Here is a 13,903-nt window from a genome sequence, read left to right as displayed (position 1 = left end):
TAATTTTATTTTTATAGAATCCCTACAGTGTGGAAACAGGCCATTTGGCCCAACAAATCCACACCAACCTCCAAATAGCATCCTACCCAGACCCATCATCCTACACTATCGCTGTAACACTGCATTTTCCAAGGCTAATGCACCTAACCTACACATCCCTGAACACCTAGATAATTTAGCATGTCCAAACCACCTAACTTGTACGTTTTTGGACTGTGGGAGGAAACCAAAGCCTGTGGGAAACTCATGCAGACACTGGGGGACTAGCTCATAATGTCATACAGCTTTGCCTGCAAACAACTAAGGATCTGACTTTTGACTTGCACAGCTGTTCTGTCTGAAAGTAGCTGATTCACTTCAGGCTGGAAGTGTGGTGCTGGAAAAGCACGGCAGGTCAGGCAGCATCCGAGGAGCAGGAAAATCGACATTTCAGACAAAAGCCCTTCAATCAGGAATAGAGGCAGGAAGCCTCCAGGATGGAGAGATAAATGGGGGGGGGGGGGTACCCTTTGCTACCTTCTCCCCAGCCCCACCCCCACCCCATTTATCTCTCCACCCTGGAGTCTCCCTGCCTCTATTCCTGATGAAGGGCTTTTGCCAAAAACGTCGATTTTTCCTGCTCCTCAGATGCTACCTGACCTGCTGTGCTTTTCTAGCACCACTTGACCTAAACTCTGGTTTCCAGCATCTGCAGTCCTCACTTTTGCCTACTGGGCTTTTAAATAGTTAAGTTATTTTATGTTCTGTTCTCTTGTGTTTGTGTTTCATTCAGTAATCTTGCAAATAAATTCTGTTTTGTTTAAAATTGAGCAATTGGGTCATCTGCATCACTCCTGAAAAATCTACGTAACACCTGCTTAAAACAACTAGAAAATTTAGGGTCTGGGCTACTTTCTTGAAATATTTTGAGAGGGTCTGGTCTGATCCATAACAAGGAGTAATACTGGTTCGACATTTATCATGACTTTGAGTGCATATTATTGGTTAGCAGGTAACTTCTGTTGAGTGGTAAAACTGTTGTCTCGAAGAGAAAAATTGAGGCAGGATTTTGTGATAGTTCTAAATGAGAAACATCTGTTAATTTTAAACGTTCCGTTCCGTCTGTTACATCCTTATAAGGATTAGAAAGTGTTTTTGATTTGTGTTATCTCCCAGATTAAATAATGCAGCCACATACTGTAAATTCTGTTTTCATTTATTTGTTGAGTGCTTCCCACTGTTTTACAAATCCTTAACAATTTTGTATTTCTGATCCTTGATAGTATTAATCCAAACTTCTCACTTATACATTTCAATAATGAATGTCATGTGAAAATTAGTTTAAATCACAATAAGAAACCCCATTATCTGTGTTTTGTTTGTCAGGAAATGAAAGAATTTATTATTTAATTGTAACTTGCATCCTTTCTCTTCTAGCCAAATGCAGATTGTGCAGATGACATAACAACTGATTTTGATGGATCCATAGGAGGGCCACCCACTAATCAGATTACAGGTGCCAGTGATGTGACAGTGAACGAAAGTTCTGTTGGCCTTGATCCTCCTGTTCGAACCATTGGCCTTTCACAGATCATTCACGACGATGACATTCTTCAACAAGTTGAAGAGGTTAACATTACTACTAGTAACAGTAAGTTTGACAGAATTTTGTTATCGTTATTCTCCCATGCTGCGATATGTTTAGAGGTCAGGAAAGAAATGAATCTCACCACAGGGTTGGTCTTGCTTCCAGAATTTAAGAATTTGATATTTACGTTTTGCCTAATTATTGTGTTTTCAGTTTTCCTCAATATTAGAAGCAGCTAATGGTTTTGTAAAACACAATTCTAACGCATATGTCAATCCACAAATTACTACTACAAAAAGCATTCACATTCCCTGGGAAACAATCACATAAAGATTAATAAGGGAACATGAGAATTGTTGAGCCAAAAAAGATCATTCTCAGCAGGATTGCAATCCACCCATTTTGGTAATTCCATGATAAAATATGAGTTAACTAGTCACAGCAGTCAATTTCAAACAAAAACAAACTCAATGACATGAAGAAAAAGCACAGTGATAGAGACCAGTGGGAACCATTAGGTCAACGTCACTTTTTCTCCCAAGTATCATACCACATGACTGAAATTATTCGTATACTATACTCTAATATCTCACCTGCTGAAAGAAACATTTATTATCCCTCCTTTATGATGATGTGAGACATCTCACATTACCAACTCACTTCCTGTACAGTTTGAAAGGGTATGACCAATGTTAGAACTTTAGTTATTTTTCTCAAGTGTATCTGGGGGAAAGAAAGAATTTCCCTATTTGTACTCTGCACAGGTTTGGAGGGGTTGGATGGATATGAGCACTGTGAGTGGAGGGTGCTCAGAAGAATGGAAGAGACTCCACAAAATCTATCTTCTCCGAGTTACATCTCTCACACACCGTTGGAGACTGATCAGGAGGAGGAGGGCTGGTCCTTGTGGGGAAATGAAGAGGTTGTTACTCTCAACTATTTGGGAGAAACGATTAGGTATGCAGCAATACATTATATAGTGTGGCATCTTCTGTGTGTGTGTGTTGAAATTAGCACAGTAACCAGTAACCGTATTAGTCAAAAACAATCCACTTGAGAAAGAAATCTATTTTCAAGCACGTCAGAGAATTTATAATTATTTAATGCTACATTTTGTAAAGTTCTTGCCTTAGTCTTGCAGCAAATTGAATTGAATAATTCTTGTTGCACCTATGGGTTTAATAAATAATAGTTAACAGTTTGTAATAACTTTATTTCTCTCATTAGTTTAGTATACTATAACAAGTTGCATGTTGTAAACTTTTTCAAGCTGCATCTACGCTCAGGTAGCAGAAAGACCTTGAGCACCATCACCGAGCATTTCGTTGGGACCTTAGCTGATTCCTGTAACTTTGTCACCACATAAGTAGACACCATGGTAGATGCGTAAACAAAATAGTATGCATTACTACTGTGGTTGTGATGACTGATCAGTAGAATCACCTGAGGAAATTCATGTTGTATGGGTGAGTATGTAAGTTCATAGAATCCTTATAGTGCAGATAGATTCAGCCCATCAAGTCTCTTCTGACCTCCGAAGCACATCCCACCTAAATCCAACTTCATGCCCATAATCTTGCATTTACCGTGGCTAATCCACCCAGCCTGCACATTCCCAGACACTACGGAACAATTTATCATGGCCAGTCCATCTAACTTATACACATTAAGACTGCATACCCAGCAGAAACATGAAGAACATGCAAACTCCATTGTTAGGTTAGAATTGAATCCACGTGCTTGGCAGTGAGAGGCAGCAATGCTACCCACTGTGTTACTGTACTGCCCTGTCAACACTACAAAGTCTTCTTTACTAACATCTGGGGCTTGTGCTAAATGTGGAAGAGCTATCTTTCAAATTAGTCAAGCAACAGCCTGACATAGTCATACTCTCAATCATACTTGACAGGTATGCTAATGTAAAGGACCCTTTATAAGCTCGATTGTTAACTCTGTCAAAATCACTCACTTGGACATAAAATCGGGTCCTGAGAATTCAAATGATCACAAAGTGTACAGGATAGGACATGGATGTATCTGTGACTCTTGATTTACTCTGCCATGTTGCCATCTTGCGTTGACAACAAATTTGAAAAATATACAATCCCTTTTTGCTTTTTTAAAAATTGTTGGTATTTATAAGTTCTAAACCATGTAGTGCAGGAATTAGTTTTATGAAACTTTTGTTTGAGAGACTTGGTCAGTTGATTAAGCCATGATAATCCATCTATTACTTAAATCTATAGATATATTACTGAGAGTCCAGGTAGCTTAGACGGCTAGAACTTCTACCAAATGTTAATGGCGTGGCTTCAAACCAGATTGTTGGGCCTGTCTTTTTTTCTTGTTCAAAATAATGATGTGGCATAAATCAGAGAGATGTGTAATCAAGTTCTTGGAATATTTAAGTATTTATAGAGCCATAGAGACGTACAGCACGGAAACAGACCCTTCAATCCAACTCATCCCTGCCGACTAGATAGCCTAAATTAATCTAATCCCATTTGCCAGCACTTGCCCATATCCCTCTAAACTCTTCCTATTCATATATCCATCCAGTTGCCTTTTAAATGCTGCAATTGTACTAGCCTCCACTATTTCCTCTGGCAGTTTATTCCACACACGCACAACCTTCTGCCTGAAAAGGTTGCTCTTTAGGTCCCTTTTATATCTTTCCCTTCTCAACCTAAACATGTACCCTCTAGTTCTGGACTGCCCCACCCCAGGGAAAAGACTTTCTGTATTTATCCTATTCACACCCCCTCATGATTTTATAAACCTCTACAAGGTCGCCCTCAGCCTCCGATGTTTAGGTAGGGGTACAAGCTTTACAAGTAGCTGCAAGTGTTTTGGTTGCAAGACTTAACCTATCTTCTAACTGCCATTTAACTCTGCAGCATTATAGCATGCTTAGATAGTAATGTAAGGAACTTACTTTAAACTAATATTTTTTGAAGTTATTGGTCTTGCACCTGATCTAATTTGATTTATGAATATTTTCTCAGGCTTTCTGAATGCTACTAGAATGAGGGTACTGAAGTCCCAAGAATGTCTATGAAGTTGCAGTTCTGTCCTATCGGAGTGGCAGTTGCATTAACCATCCATGTGCAGTGATTAAATCTGAGCCATTTTCTCTCTGACCAACTCAAATCACTGTCTGGGAGAAATTATTATTTTTATCCTAGAATCCCTACAGTGTGGAAGTAGGCCATTTAGCCCATCAAGTCCACAGCAACCCTCCGAAGACCATCTCACCCAGACCTACCCCATCGCCATAACCTGCATTTCCCTTGGCTAATCCACCTAGCCAACACATCCCTGGAAAGTATGGGTAATTTAGCACTGCCAAACCATCTAACCTGTACATCTTTGGATTGAGACGGGAAACCCAGGCAGACAGTGGGAGAACGCACAATCTCCACACAGGCAGACGGCTGAGGGTGGAATCGAACCCAGGTCCCTAGTTCTTTCTGTGAGACAACAGTGTAAACTACTGACTCACCGTGCTACCCAATGTAGTATTATTGAGTTTGGTTTGTAATTTTATTACCCTTGCTATGGTGTCTTTTACAATTTTTATTTTTGTTCTGTTGATCATTGATTTTTTCAATATTTTGGTATGTTGAATTTAATCTATTTAATTCTAATAGGTTTTCTTCACGTTCCTTTTATTCTGAGCCAAAACATGAAACTGTAAGAGAAAGTATTAAAATTTAGAAATGTTGAGCAGGATTATGGCATAGAATAATTTCTTAATAAATATATGTCTGAGCCTCACAATGCGTAGCATATATTTGGAAATAGGATTAGCAAAATTCTCTGGATTTGGTGATTTTGGAGCTGGCTGAGAAAGGGAAGGGATGTTTATGGAGGACAGCAGTCCAGCATTGAAACGTTGAGGCATGAGGAAGATTGTATGTTCTTACGTTTACTTGGTAATCTTGAGATTCAAGGAGTGTTTATTTAGAACTTTCCTAGTGAGTGTATTTGTGATGGTGTCCATTTACAGAGTAGGTTGCACCTGACTATAGAAGCAGAGAGCTTGTTGGATATCTTTTTCATTCTATGAATAATTTCCCATCAAAATAAACAACCAAAAAACAGGAAAGCTATACATAGATGTGACAGTTAACAGGGATCTGGTGAATATTCTGTTACATACCTAGATTAACCTTAACAATTTTTCACATCAAGCGCCCCTTTTTACTATTTGCATCAAGGCTCCCATCTGAATTCTTAAAAGTTTTCCTCCCTAAACCCATCTGATTTTATTGTTCACCAATGTTGTATTGCACAAAAGGTTTCTGTCCAAATTCGGTTTTCTTCCTAATTGCTTCCCAGAAATAAATGTGAAAACAGTTACTCCTTTCTCATTAGATCTTTCTAATAAAATACCACTTCATAAATTCACAAATCAAATCTTAAACTTGACTTATAATTTTATTCTCACCATCCTGCAAATATGTCCCAAATACCAAGTTACATACGCCTTTCCATCTCTCTCACTCTCCAATTTACACCTAGATAATTGACTTTCTAAAATTAATCAAGGGTTGCGAGTGTTCCTGGCACAACCATTTATATATTTCACATCCTTAATGGCTCTTGAACTGCTAAAATATTTTTGGTAAAGGAACTTGCACAGTGCTGTTAGGTCAGGATTTCCAAGATTCTTCTGAGCAACACTGAAGGAATGGTAATGTATTGACAGGTCAGGATGCTTTCTGACTTCAGAGGAATTTGCAGAAAGTAGTATTCCTGTGCACCTATTGCATTTTAATTTTTGATTGATGGTGTGAAATTGGGATATGCTGTCAAAATGCCTTTACAAGATTCTACAGTGCATCTTGTAGTTAATGCAAACTGCAGACCATTTTTTGTTATCATTATTCACTTATGGAACATGAGCATTGCAAGCTGGCATTTACTACCTGTCCCTAGTTGTCCTTGAGAAGGTCGTGGTGAGCTGCTTTCTTAAACACTGCAGTTCATGTGCTGACTGTTTACCCACAATACCCTTCGGAAGAGATTTCCATCACCATGCAAATAGTTGCATGGTGATGGAAGGAATGGACATTTAAGTGGTAGTTGGGATGGTTTGTCCTGGGTAATATTGAGCGTTGCTGGAGCTGCACTTATCCAGGAAAGTGAAGAGTATTACTTCAAGTTCCTGGCTTGTGCCTTGTAGATGATGGAGAGGCTGTGGGGAGTCAAGAGATCACTTAATGGTTGCAGAATGATCTCCTTCTGACTTGTTCTTGCTGTCGCAGTATTTATGTAGTTGATCCAGTTAATTTCTTGGTCAATTAACTCCTAGAATATTGATGGAGGGAGATTTGATAATGGCAATGTCATTGGTGATCAAGATGGGGTAATTAGACTCATTCCTGTTGGCGGTGGTCACTTTTATGACATTAATGTTAGTTATTCCCATTTTTGCAGCATGATCGCAAATGATCAAAATATGGATGCACTGAAATCCATCCCTGGTATGATAGACACATTCCAAGAGCAACTGTATGTGTGGAATACCAGTTTACATACAGACATGCAAACACAAATTCATTTTTTCCTTTATATAGCCAATATTGCTTCAGTGTGATGTCCTAATCTATAACTTCAAGCAACACTATGCCTGAAGAATTAGGAAAGGAATAAATAGTGCTCAGGTAAAAGGGAGTGTTTTGAGGGAAGTGACACAGTAACAGAAGCATCTTCGTGAGTTTGAGATTAAGCCAAAAATGAGTAACATTAACAATATGAAACATCCAAGGCATTTCATAGGAGCATTGTAAAACAAAATATGACACCAAGCCATATAAGGAGAAAGTGAGGACTGCAGATGCTGGAGCTCAGAGTCAATGTTTCAGGCGTAAGTCCTTCATCAGGATGATGATCCTGCTCCTCGGATGCTGCCTGACCTGCTGTGCTTTTCCAGCACTGCACTCTCGACATCAAGCCATATAAGGAAGTATTAGGTCAGATGATCAGAAAATTGATCAAAGAAGTGAGCTTTATTTTTAAAGGAGGCAAGCAAAGTGAAGAGACAGGTATAGGGAGCAAATTTCATTGTTTGAATGACCTCTAATTTATGAGATGGTAGGAGGTAGTAGAAGAGCTGGCAATGTGTTGAAATAGTCCAGTCCAGAGTTAAGGCATGAATAAAGGTTTCAGTTGCTGATGAGCTGAGACAAAAGCAAAGTTGAGCTGTGTTGCACTGCTGGAGCTATGTGGGCTTAGAGGTGTCACAAGTATGAGGTCAGAAGCTCACCTCCATTGAATGCCGTATCACGTTTGTGAACAGACTGGCTTAATTTCTGATTGCCAAGGAGAGGAATGGAGTCAATTGGTCCTGCTGACGTGGCATAAAACATATTTTCAAACCACCTTTCTTTTAGGCAAGTGGATATTCAGTGGCACTGCTGATCCTAAGCATTCCTATTTGATCAACACACAATTTTTATGTTCAAATCCATTATTTATTTTGTCTTTCCCTGTACCTGTTGAGCTTTCTCCAGCCTTACAATTCCTCTGAAAGCTATATTTTCTTCCAGCACTATCTCAGTCACTTCCTCCACCCCACTATTGACTGCTGTGCCTTCAATTTGAAGTCCCTTAACTCTAAAATTCTCTGCAAGAACTTGTCCTTTCGGAAACTCTTTGAAATCATCATCTGTCCTAAAGTCTCCTTTGACTCTGGCAATTTTTGTCTGATTATGTTCCCGTTTATAGCTTTGAGATATTTTAATTATATTATAGGTGTTATATAAATGTTAGGTGTTATTTAGGAGTTAAGCACACAGTTTGAACATTTCATTCTGTCGGATGAGTATTTTATGTTTCAATGGTTGGCATTGCTGTTGATTTATTGGCTATGCCTGCTTATTTTAGTTGTGAATGGATGAAATTGGTACATGGAAAAAGATCAAATTTGCCCTTTCAGTAACTCTAGTATCATAAGTTCCTATCTTTCCACCTACCAATATCTATATTAATCAACTACGTGAAGCAAGCCAGTACACAGTAGTATATCATCTACCATCTAAACAGTTGTTAGTGCACAGTGATATTATTCTTAACTGGGAACACTCCCAGCTTTTTGGTGAAGTCTTTATTCCATGGAAAATGAAAAAAGTTAGAAACAAAATGTTAGTGTGGTTGCCTGAATAAAATCTAATCCCCACTACTTATCCTGTCCATGCTTACTCCAAGTAGCTGCCCTTATTGGATATAGAGCATGAATCGTTTCTCTCTATCACAGATATTAATGGCCAGATTGAGTTTGTTGTGGAAGACCATTGGTGTCAACACATCTACTATTAGTAGTAATTTTTGCATTGTGGTTTATACTGTATATATATTTTGGAATTGAGAAATACTAGCTTTTTGGATAAATCTGAGCACTTGCTATTGATTAAAGTCGTCATTATGTGTGTGCATGTAGCATGCTTATGAACGCATTAGCTCTGTAGTGCCTCATATTGACAAAAAGTGCTTACCTGCTCTTGATAGTGGTGTCTGCAGGAAGATTACTCTAGTTCAGTCCCTAGAGCTAGGATGTTTTGTCGGTACTGCAGACGTCCACAGAATATTGTATATATTACTGAAAGTTAGTTTCAGTCAAAGTAAATGTCAGCATAATTTGGAATGATGTAGATTAATTCTTGCGGTTAACTGTAACCAAATTTCAAAGAGTAATGGAGGCAGATCTTGTAAAAATTTGTCCTGAAATATCATGTAACTTGGGTGGAACGGTTTGGAAAGATATACTAACACATCTCATCTATAATTTTTGTATGACCTTTAACAGTTTAGTTGTTAGACTTGTTTGTTTATGTCCAAATTTTGACATTTTACAGGCAACTCCATAGTTACCAGCAAAAGCTGTTTATTAAAATGGAAGCAATCTAATATTGTCTAATCAGTCTGAAAGGGTAATGCTACAGTTTCAGGTCCACTGTGATGCCAGATGGTACAATAGTTGTCAAGGGAAATGCAGGCTGTAGCTTCCAACATTCTAGATTGTTTAGTAAGATCAACTGTTACGACTTCAGTGAATTTCAACAAAATCAGTGCATGGAAATAGTTTCTTATGGTTTTCTATTTCCTTGTGACATGTGAGGCTCTGTATTCTGTGAAGATTTTGATTTTTTTATTTTTGTGGGCTATTTATGAGACTTCCCAATTATTTTTTAATCTTTCATGAAACATTTAACCCACTAAGGTGAAACATTTCAGTGGTGGGCAATAACTCAATTTGTGCATCTAGTTCCTGGAACAAACTAGTCAGATGTAGCATAGACCTGAAAGAGATCTGTCCCTGTACTCTGCACATACAAAACGATTGTTCTGAGAGTTCATAGAGCTCTTTGGCTGAATTTGTCCATGCCAACCAGGTTTTGTAATTGATCTAGGGCTATTTACCTGAATTTGGCCCGTATCCCTCTTTACTTACCTTTTCCTATCTGTGTACCCGTCCAAATGTTTTTTCAATGTTGTAATTGTACTCACCTCTACCATTTCCTCTAGCAGCTTGTTCCATGTATGCATCACCTTCTGTGTGGAAAACGTTACCCCTCAGGTCCCATTTTAAATCTTTCCCCTCTCACCTGCCTAATTTTGGACTCCCCTATCCTGGCGAAAAGACTTTGGCTCTTCACCTAATCTATGGCCCTCACAATTTTATAAACCTGTATAAAGTCACCCCAAGCCTTCTCTGCTCTAGGGGAAGGAAGTCCCAGTCTATCCAGCCTCTTATAACTCAAACAGTCCAGACTCTAACAATTTTTCAGCTTTCTACACCAGTCATTGGATGAGAATAGTTAAGTGTTTGTTTTTGACCTGCACAGACTTCTTCGGCCGGATGGTCTTTTTCTGTGCTAAAGACTTCTGTGACTCTAATGATGTTTTGTGAAATTAGCACATTTGCCTTGAATGGTCCTGACTGGGAGTTTTATGCTTTGAATCCAACATATTTGAGACCACCCAATTAAATTTGAACTTTCAAATATTTTCTAAACATCTCATCACAGTATGTGTCAGGTCTCCTGAAAGAAGACCTTTTGGGACTTGAACCAAGTACTCCTCGCCCAGGAGTAGGGATACTAGCACTGCTTGTCAAGAATGCCATTGGCTAAGCCTCATCTTTCTCTTAAATATTTTTAAATGGTGTCTCCTAGTTCTAGTCTTCCTAGAAATCATAGAAATTATATAGAATAGAAGGGGGCCATTCAGCCAGTCATGTTCATGCTGGCCCAAAGACCCCTGGATATCCTTTCAAATCCAATCTTCCTGCACTCTGCCCATAGCCCTGCAGTTTAGAGTTGTTACAGTGCAGATCCAGGTACTTTTTTTTTTAAATGAGTTTAGAGTCTCTGCCTCCACCACCAACTCAGTGGTTGGTGTCTGAGTTCCTATCCTGAGAAAGATTCAGGCTTTTCTAGGTGCACTGCTTCCAAGTTGAAGGCACTACACTCCTGATGGTATCCTTCGTCTGCCTTTCGCATTAATGAACTATCATTTGGTATACAGAATATTCCTGCACTAAAATATGACCAGATATAGTGTGTTAATTACTTTGCTATTTTTAATTACTTTTGCTAATGTGTGTGTGTGATGGAGCTAATTTTTTATTCACTCCTGAAACCTGATGTTGCTGGTTGGCCAGCATTTATTGCCTCACCCTAGTTGCCCTTGAGAAGGTGGTGGTGAGCTACTGCCTTGAACTGCTGCAGTCCACATGTTGTAGGTTGACTCACAATGTCCCTTAAGGAGGGAATTCCAGTATTTTGACCCAGCGACACTGGAGGAACGGCAATATATTTCCAAGTTAGCATGGTGAGTGGTTTGGAGGGGAACTTGCAGGTGATAGTGTTCCCCTTGTCCACTAGGTTGAAATGGTCGTGGGTTTGAAAGATGCTATCTAAGGAGCCTTGATGAATTTCTGCAGCGCATTTTGTAGATTTCACTTCATTAACCTGGTACACTCTGTGAGTGAAGGCATTTCATCCCATCATTTAATATGTGCAACCTTTTAGAATTCCATGACCACAATGTAATTCTTACTTCTTGAGTATCTTTGTTTATTTCACTAATGGAGTTGATTGTCATTAATCTGGGCCATCTATGTGACCATGATTTTGCAAGTGCTGCTTAGCATTATTCAGCACCCTTTGCATCCTTTTTGGTGATGCTATAAGGAGTGAAATAGAGGATGCCTATAACAAGTGTTTTCAGTCACCATCCATGATGACCATTCACTATGACTGAAGAAAACTTTTGAGTAAAGGCAATTGAATGCACCTCTGTAGTATGTTGGATCTACAAAAATGATAGAATTGCCAGTTCTAATAATCTTTAGTGCTTGTTCTGTGACTTTTAAAAAAATCCTTGGGTAGACTGAAGTTCTAGACTTCTGTTTCAAATTTGGACCATTGTGGCTCCATTAGTAGCAATAGTTTACTTATTAGAGTTCTAATAATGCATATCCTTGAGTTACTGGTTGCTTGAAGCATTTTTTGAATTGTATCTGTAATATGAGAAAAAGAAAGAAGACATACTTTAACTCTTTTTCTCCTTTCTCGAAGATGATGAAGGACAAGTTGTGAGCAGCGATTCAGACACTTCACTCATTCTGGCTGTTGAAGTTGGATTTTCTGACATAGAGCTCTCCACTGACCAGGATTGTGAAGAGATGAAATCCTGAGAAGAGTTTATTCTGTCTCTGGATGTGGATTAGGCAAGCACACAAAATGACTGAAACATTATCCGGTGCACTCAGAACTGGGAAGATTGTGAGAGCAATAGTGACAATCGTTTACTCTTCCTTAGACACAGATTCTTTAGCATTTGATGTCTTGTTTTCTTCATGAGGATGCTGCAAGCTTATCTCTTGCTCTCATTCCAATATTTAAAAATGTTAACTAAACTCAGTGACTGAAATGAAGAAAATTAACAATTTTTGTGTTTACTTTTTTTAATTTCAATGACGGTCAACAATTCTTTTTGTTTGTTTTTGCGACTGACTCCAGCTTTTCCAGAGTTTGATCCTAAAATATTTTTTATTAAAAGGATTGATCCTGGAATCACTGCCTCAATACTAAAAACATTCAGTTGGTGCTTTTAAGTTATAAACTGAATTTTAAAGTTGACTCCAAGTCCTGCACATCTGTGAATCACTAGCTTTTTTTGTGGTCAGCTTTAAGTAAAATTTATTTTGCTCAATAAACATTCAGAGCAGCAACTTGCAGGTGCTGAAAATACTTCTAGAAATTCATCTGCCACCTCTTAACATATCTTTGCCAATAGAAGAGCTTGTAATGGTATTGTGCAGGCATAGTGTATATATACAAAGTGCTGTGATAGTAACTTAGACAGAGTGAATGTTCCAGCAACAGCCTGCTTGCACTCTTAAGAATTCATGGTAGATTGGATTGTTTGAATGTTTGTGTGTATGATTCACATTTGACATTCCTCCAAGTGGCTATTAACACACACAGCTGAGAAAGTGGCCAAATAGGTTAAACCACAAGCTTTAATGGCTTTTAAGTGATTGAAATAAAAAATAATTATAGCCTTTACAGAATTACATTACACCAATCAACCTCCGCCAAAACGCAATATAATGGACTTTTCTAATATTTTATGGAATTTGAATTTTAGTTGCATATTATCATCTTTCCTAGCAATAGCTTATTGTACAGTGAAAAACATGAAAATGTATCAGAATTACAGAATTGTTATACTGAGTCTGAATAAATTACTTAAGTTATGAGATTCTACTGCAACCTTTTTGTAGATAGATCTTTCTGTCTTTCAGAAACAACCATTCATGTAATAGATAAAGTTTTAAAAAAAAAGAAAAATTCTCTAGGGAGGAAAAATATCACAAAGCAGCAAAGGTTGTATGTTTTTGTAATTACTGTACTGTTTTTGTCCTTTAGATAGATTGTTAAATATGTAGACATTAACATTTGCAATAGGCAATCTTTGGCAATTTTAATGATAATGAACAAATTAAAAACCCTATTGTGCCCTTATGAATAGTTATGGTCTGATATATCATCCTGATATGTTATTTTGGTTTTGAAACAACACAACCATAGGCAATGTAGATGGTTCATTGATCTAAAGATATTAATGTTTTGAGGTTGCAGTTTGGCAGTTTGATGATGAAAGGAAATACGTTCATTTATATAGGCCTAGGTTTAGACTAGGAAGGAAGTAGAGCACAGCAGAAAGTATAGCACCATTCTATTTGTTGCTCGAATTTGATGATAGATGTTGAACCTGCGAAGATGGAAAATGAATTATATAAAGGCATTTAACTGAAAAGCA

The 13,903-nt window shown here is 38.1% G+C and overlaps 1 protein-coding gene across 2 annotated transcripts in view; it reads left to right on the top strand.

Annotated features, from left to right (window-relative positions):
* rnf150a (ring finger protein 150a) overlaps positions 1 to 13,605 on the top strand; it is a 128,897-nt gene extending 115,292 nt beyond the window's left edge. Inside the window, exons 6-8 of one of the 2 annotated variants that reach the window (XM_043674140.1) lie at positions 1,417 to 1,630; positions 2,332 to 2,524; positions 12,154 to 12,240. In XM_043674140.1, the coding sequence (XP_043530075.1) occupies positions 1,417 to 1,630; positions 2,332 to 2,524; positions 12,154 to 12,157 (411 nt within the window). In that variant the 3' untranslated portion in view covers positions 12,158 to 12,240. Of the gene's footprint in view, positions 1 to 1,416; positions 1,631 to 2,331; positions 2,525 to 12,153 lie in introns of both variants that reach the window. The other variant, XM_043674141.1, reaches the window with a different exon arrangement.
* The last annotated feature ends 298 nt before the right edge of the window (positions 13,606 to 13,903 follow it).

Source organism: Chiloscyllium plagiosum, chromosome 32 (assembly GCF_004010195.1).
Source record: "Chiloscyllium plagiosum isolate BGI_BamShark_2017 chromosome 32, ASM401019v2, whole genome shotgun sequence".
NCBI lineage: Eukaryota > Metazoa > Chordata > Chondrichthyes > Orectolobiformes > Hemiscylliidae > Chiloscyllium > Chiloscyllium plagiosum.
Note: the sequence above shows the minus strand (reverse complement) of the source record. Positions and strands in the feature narration are given on the sequence as shown.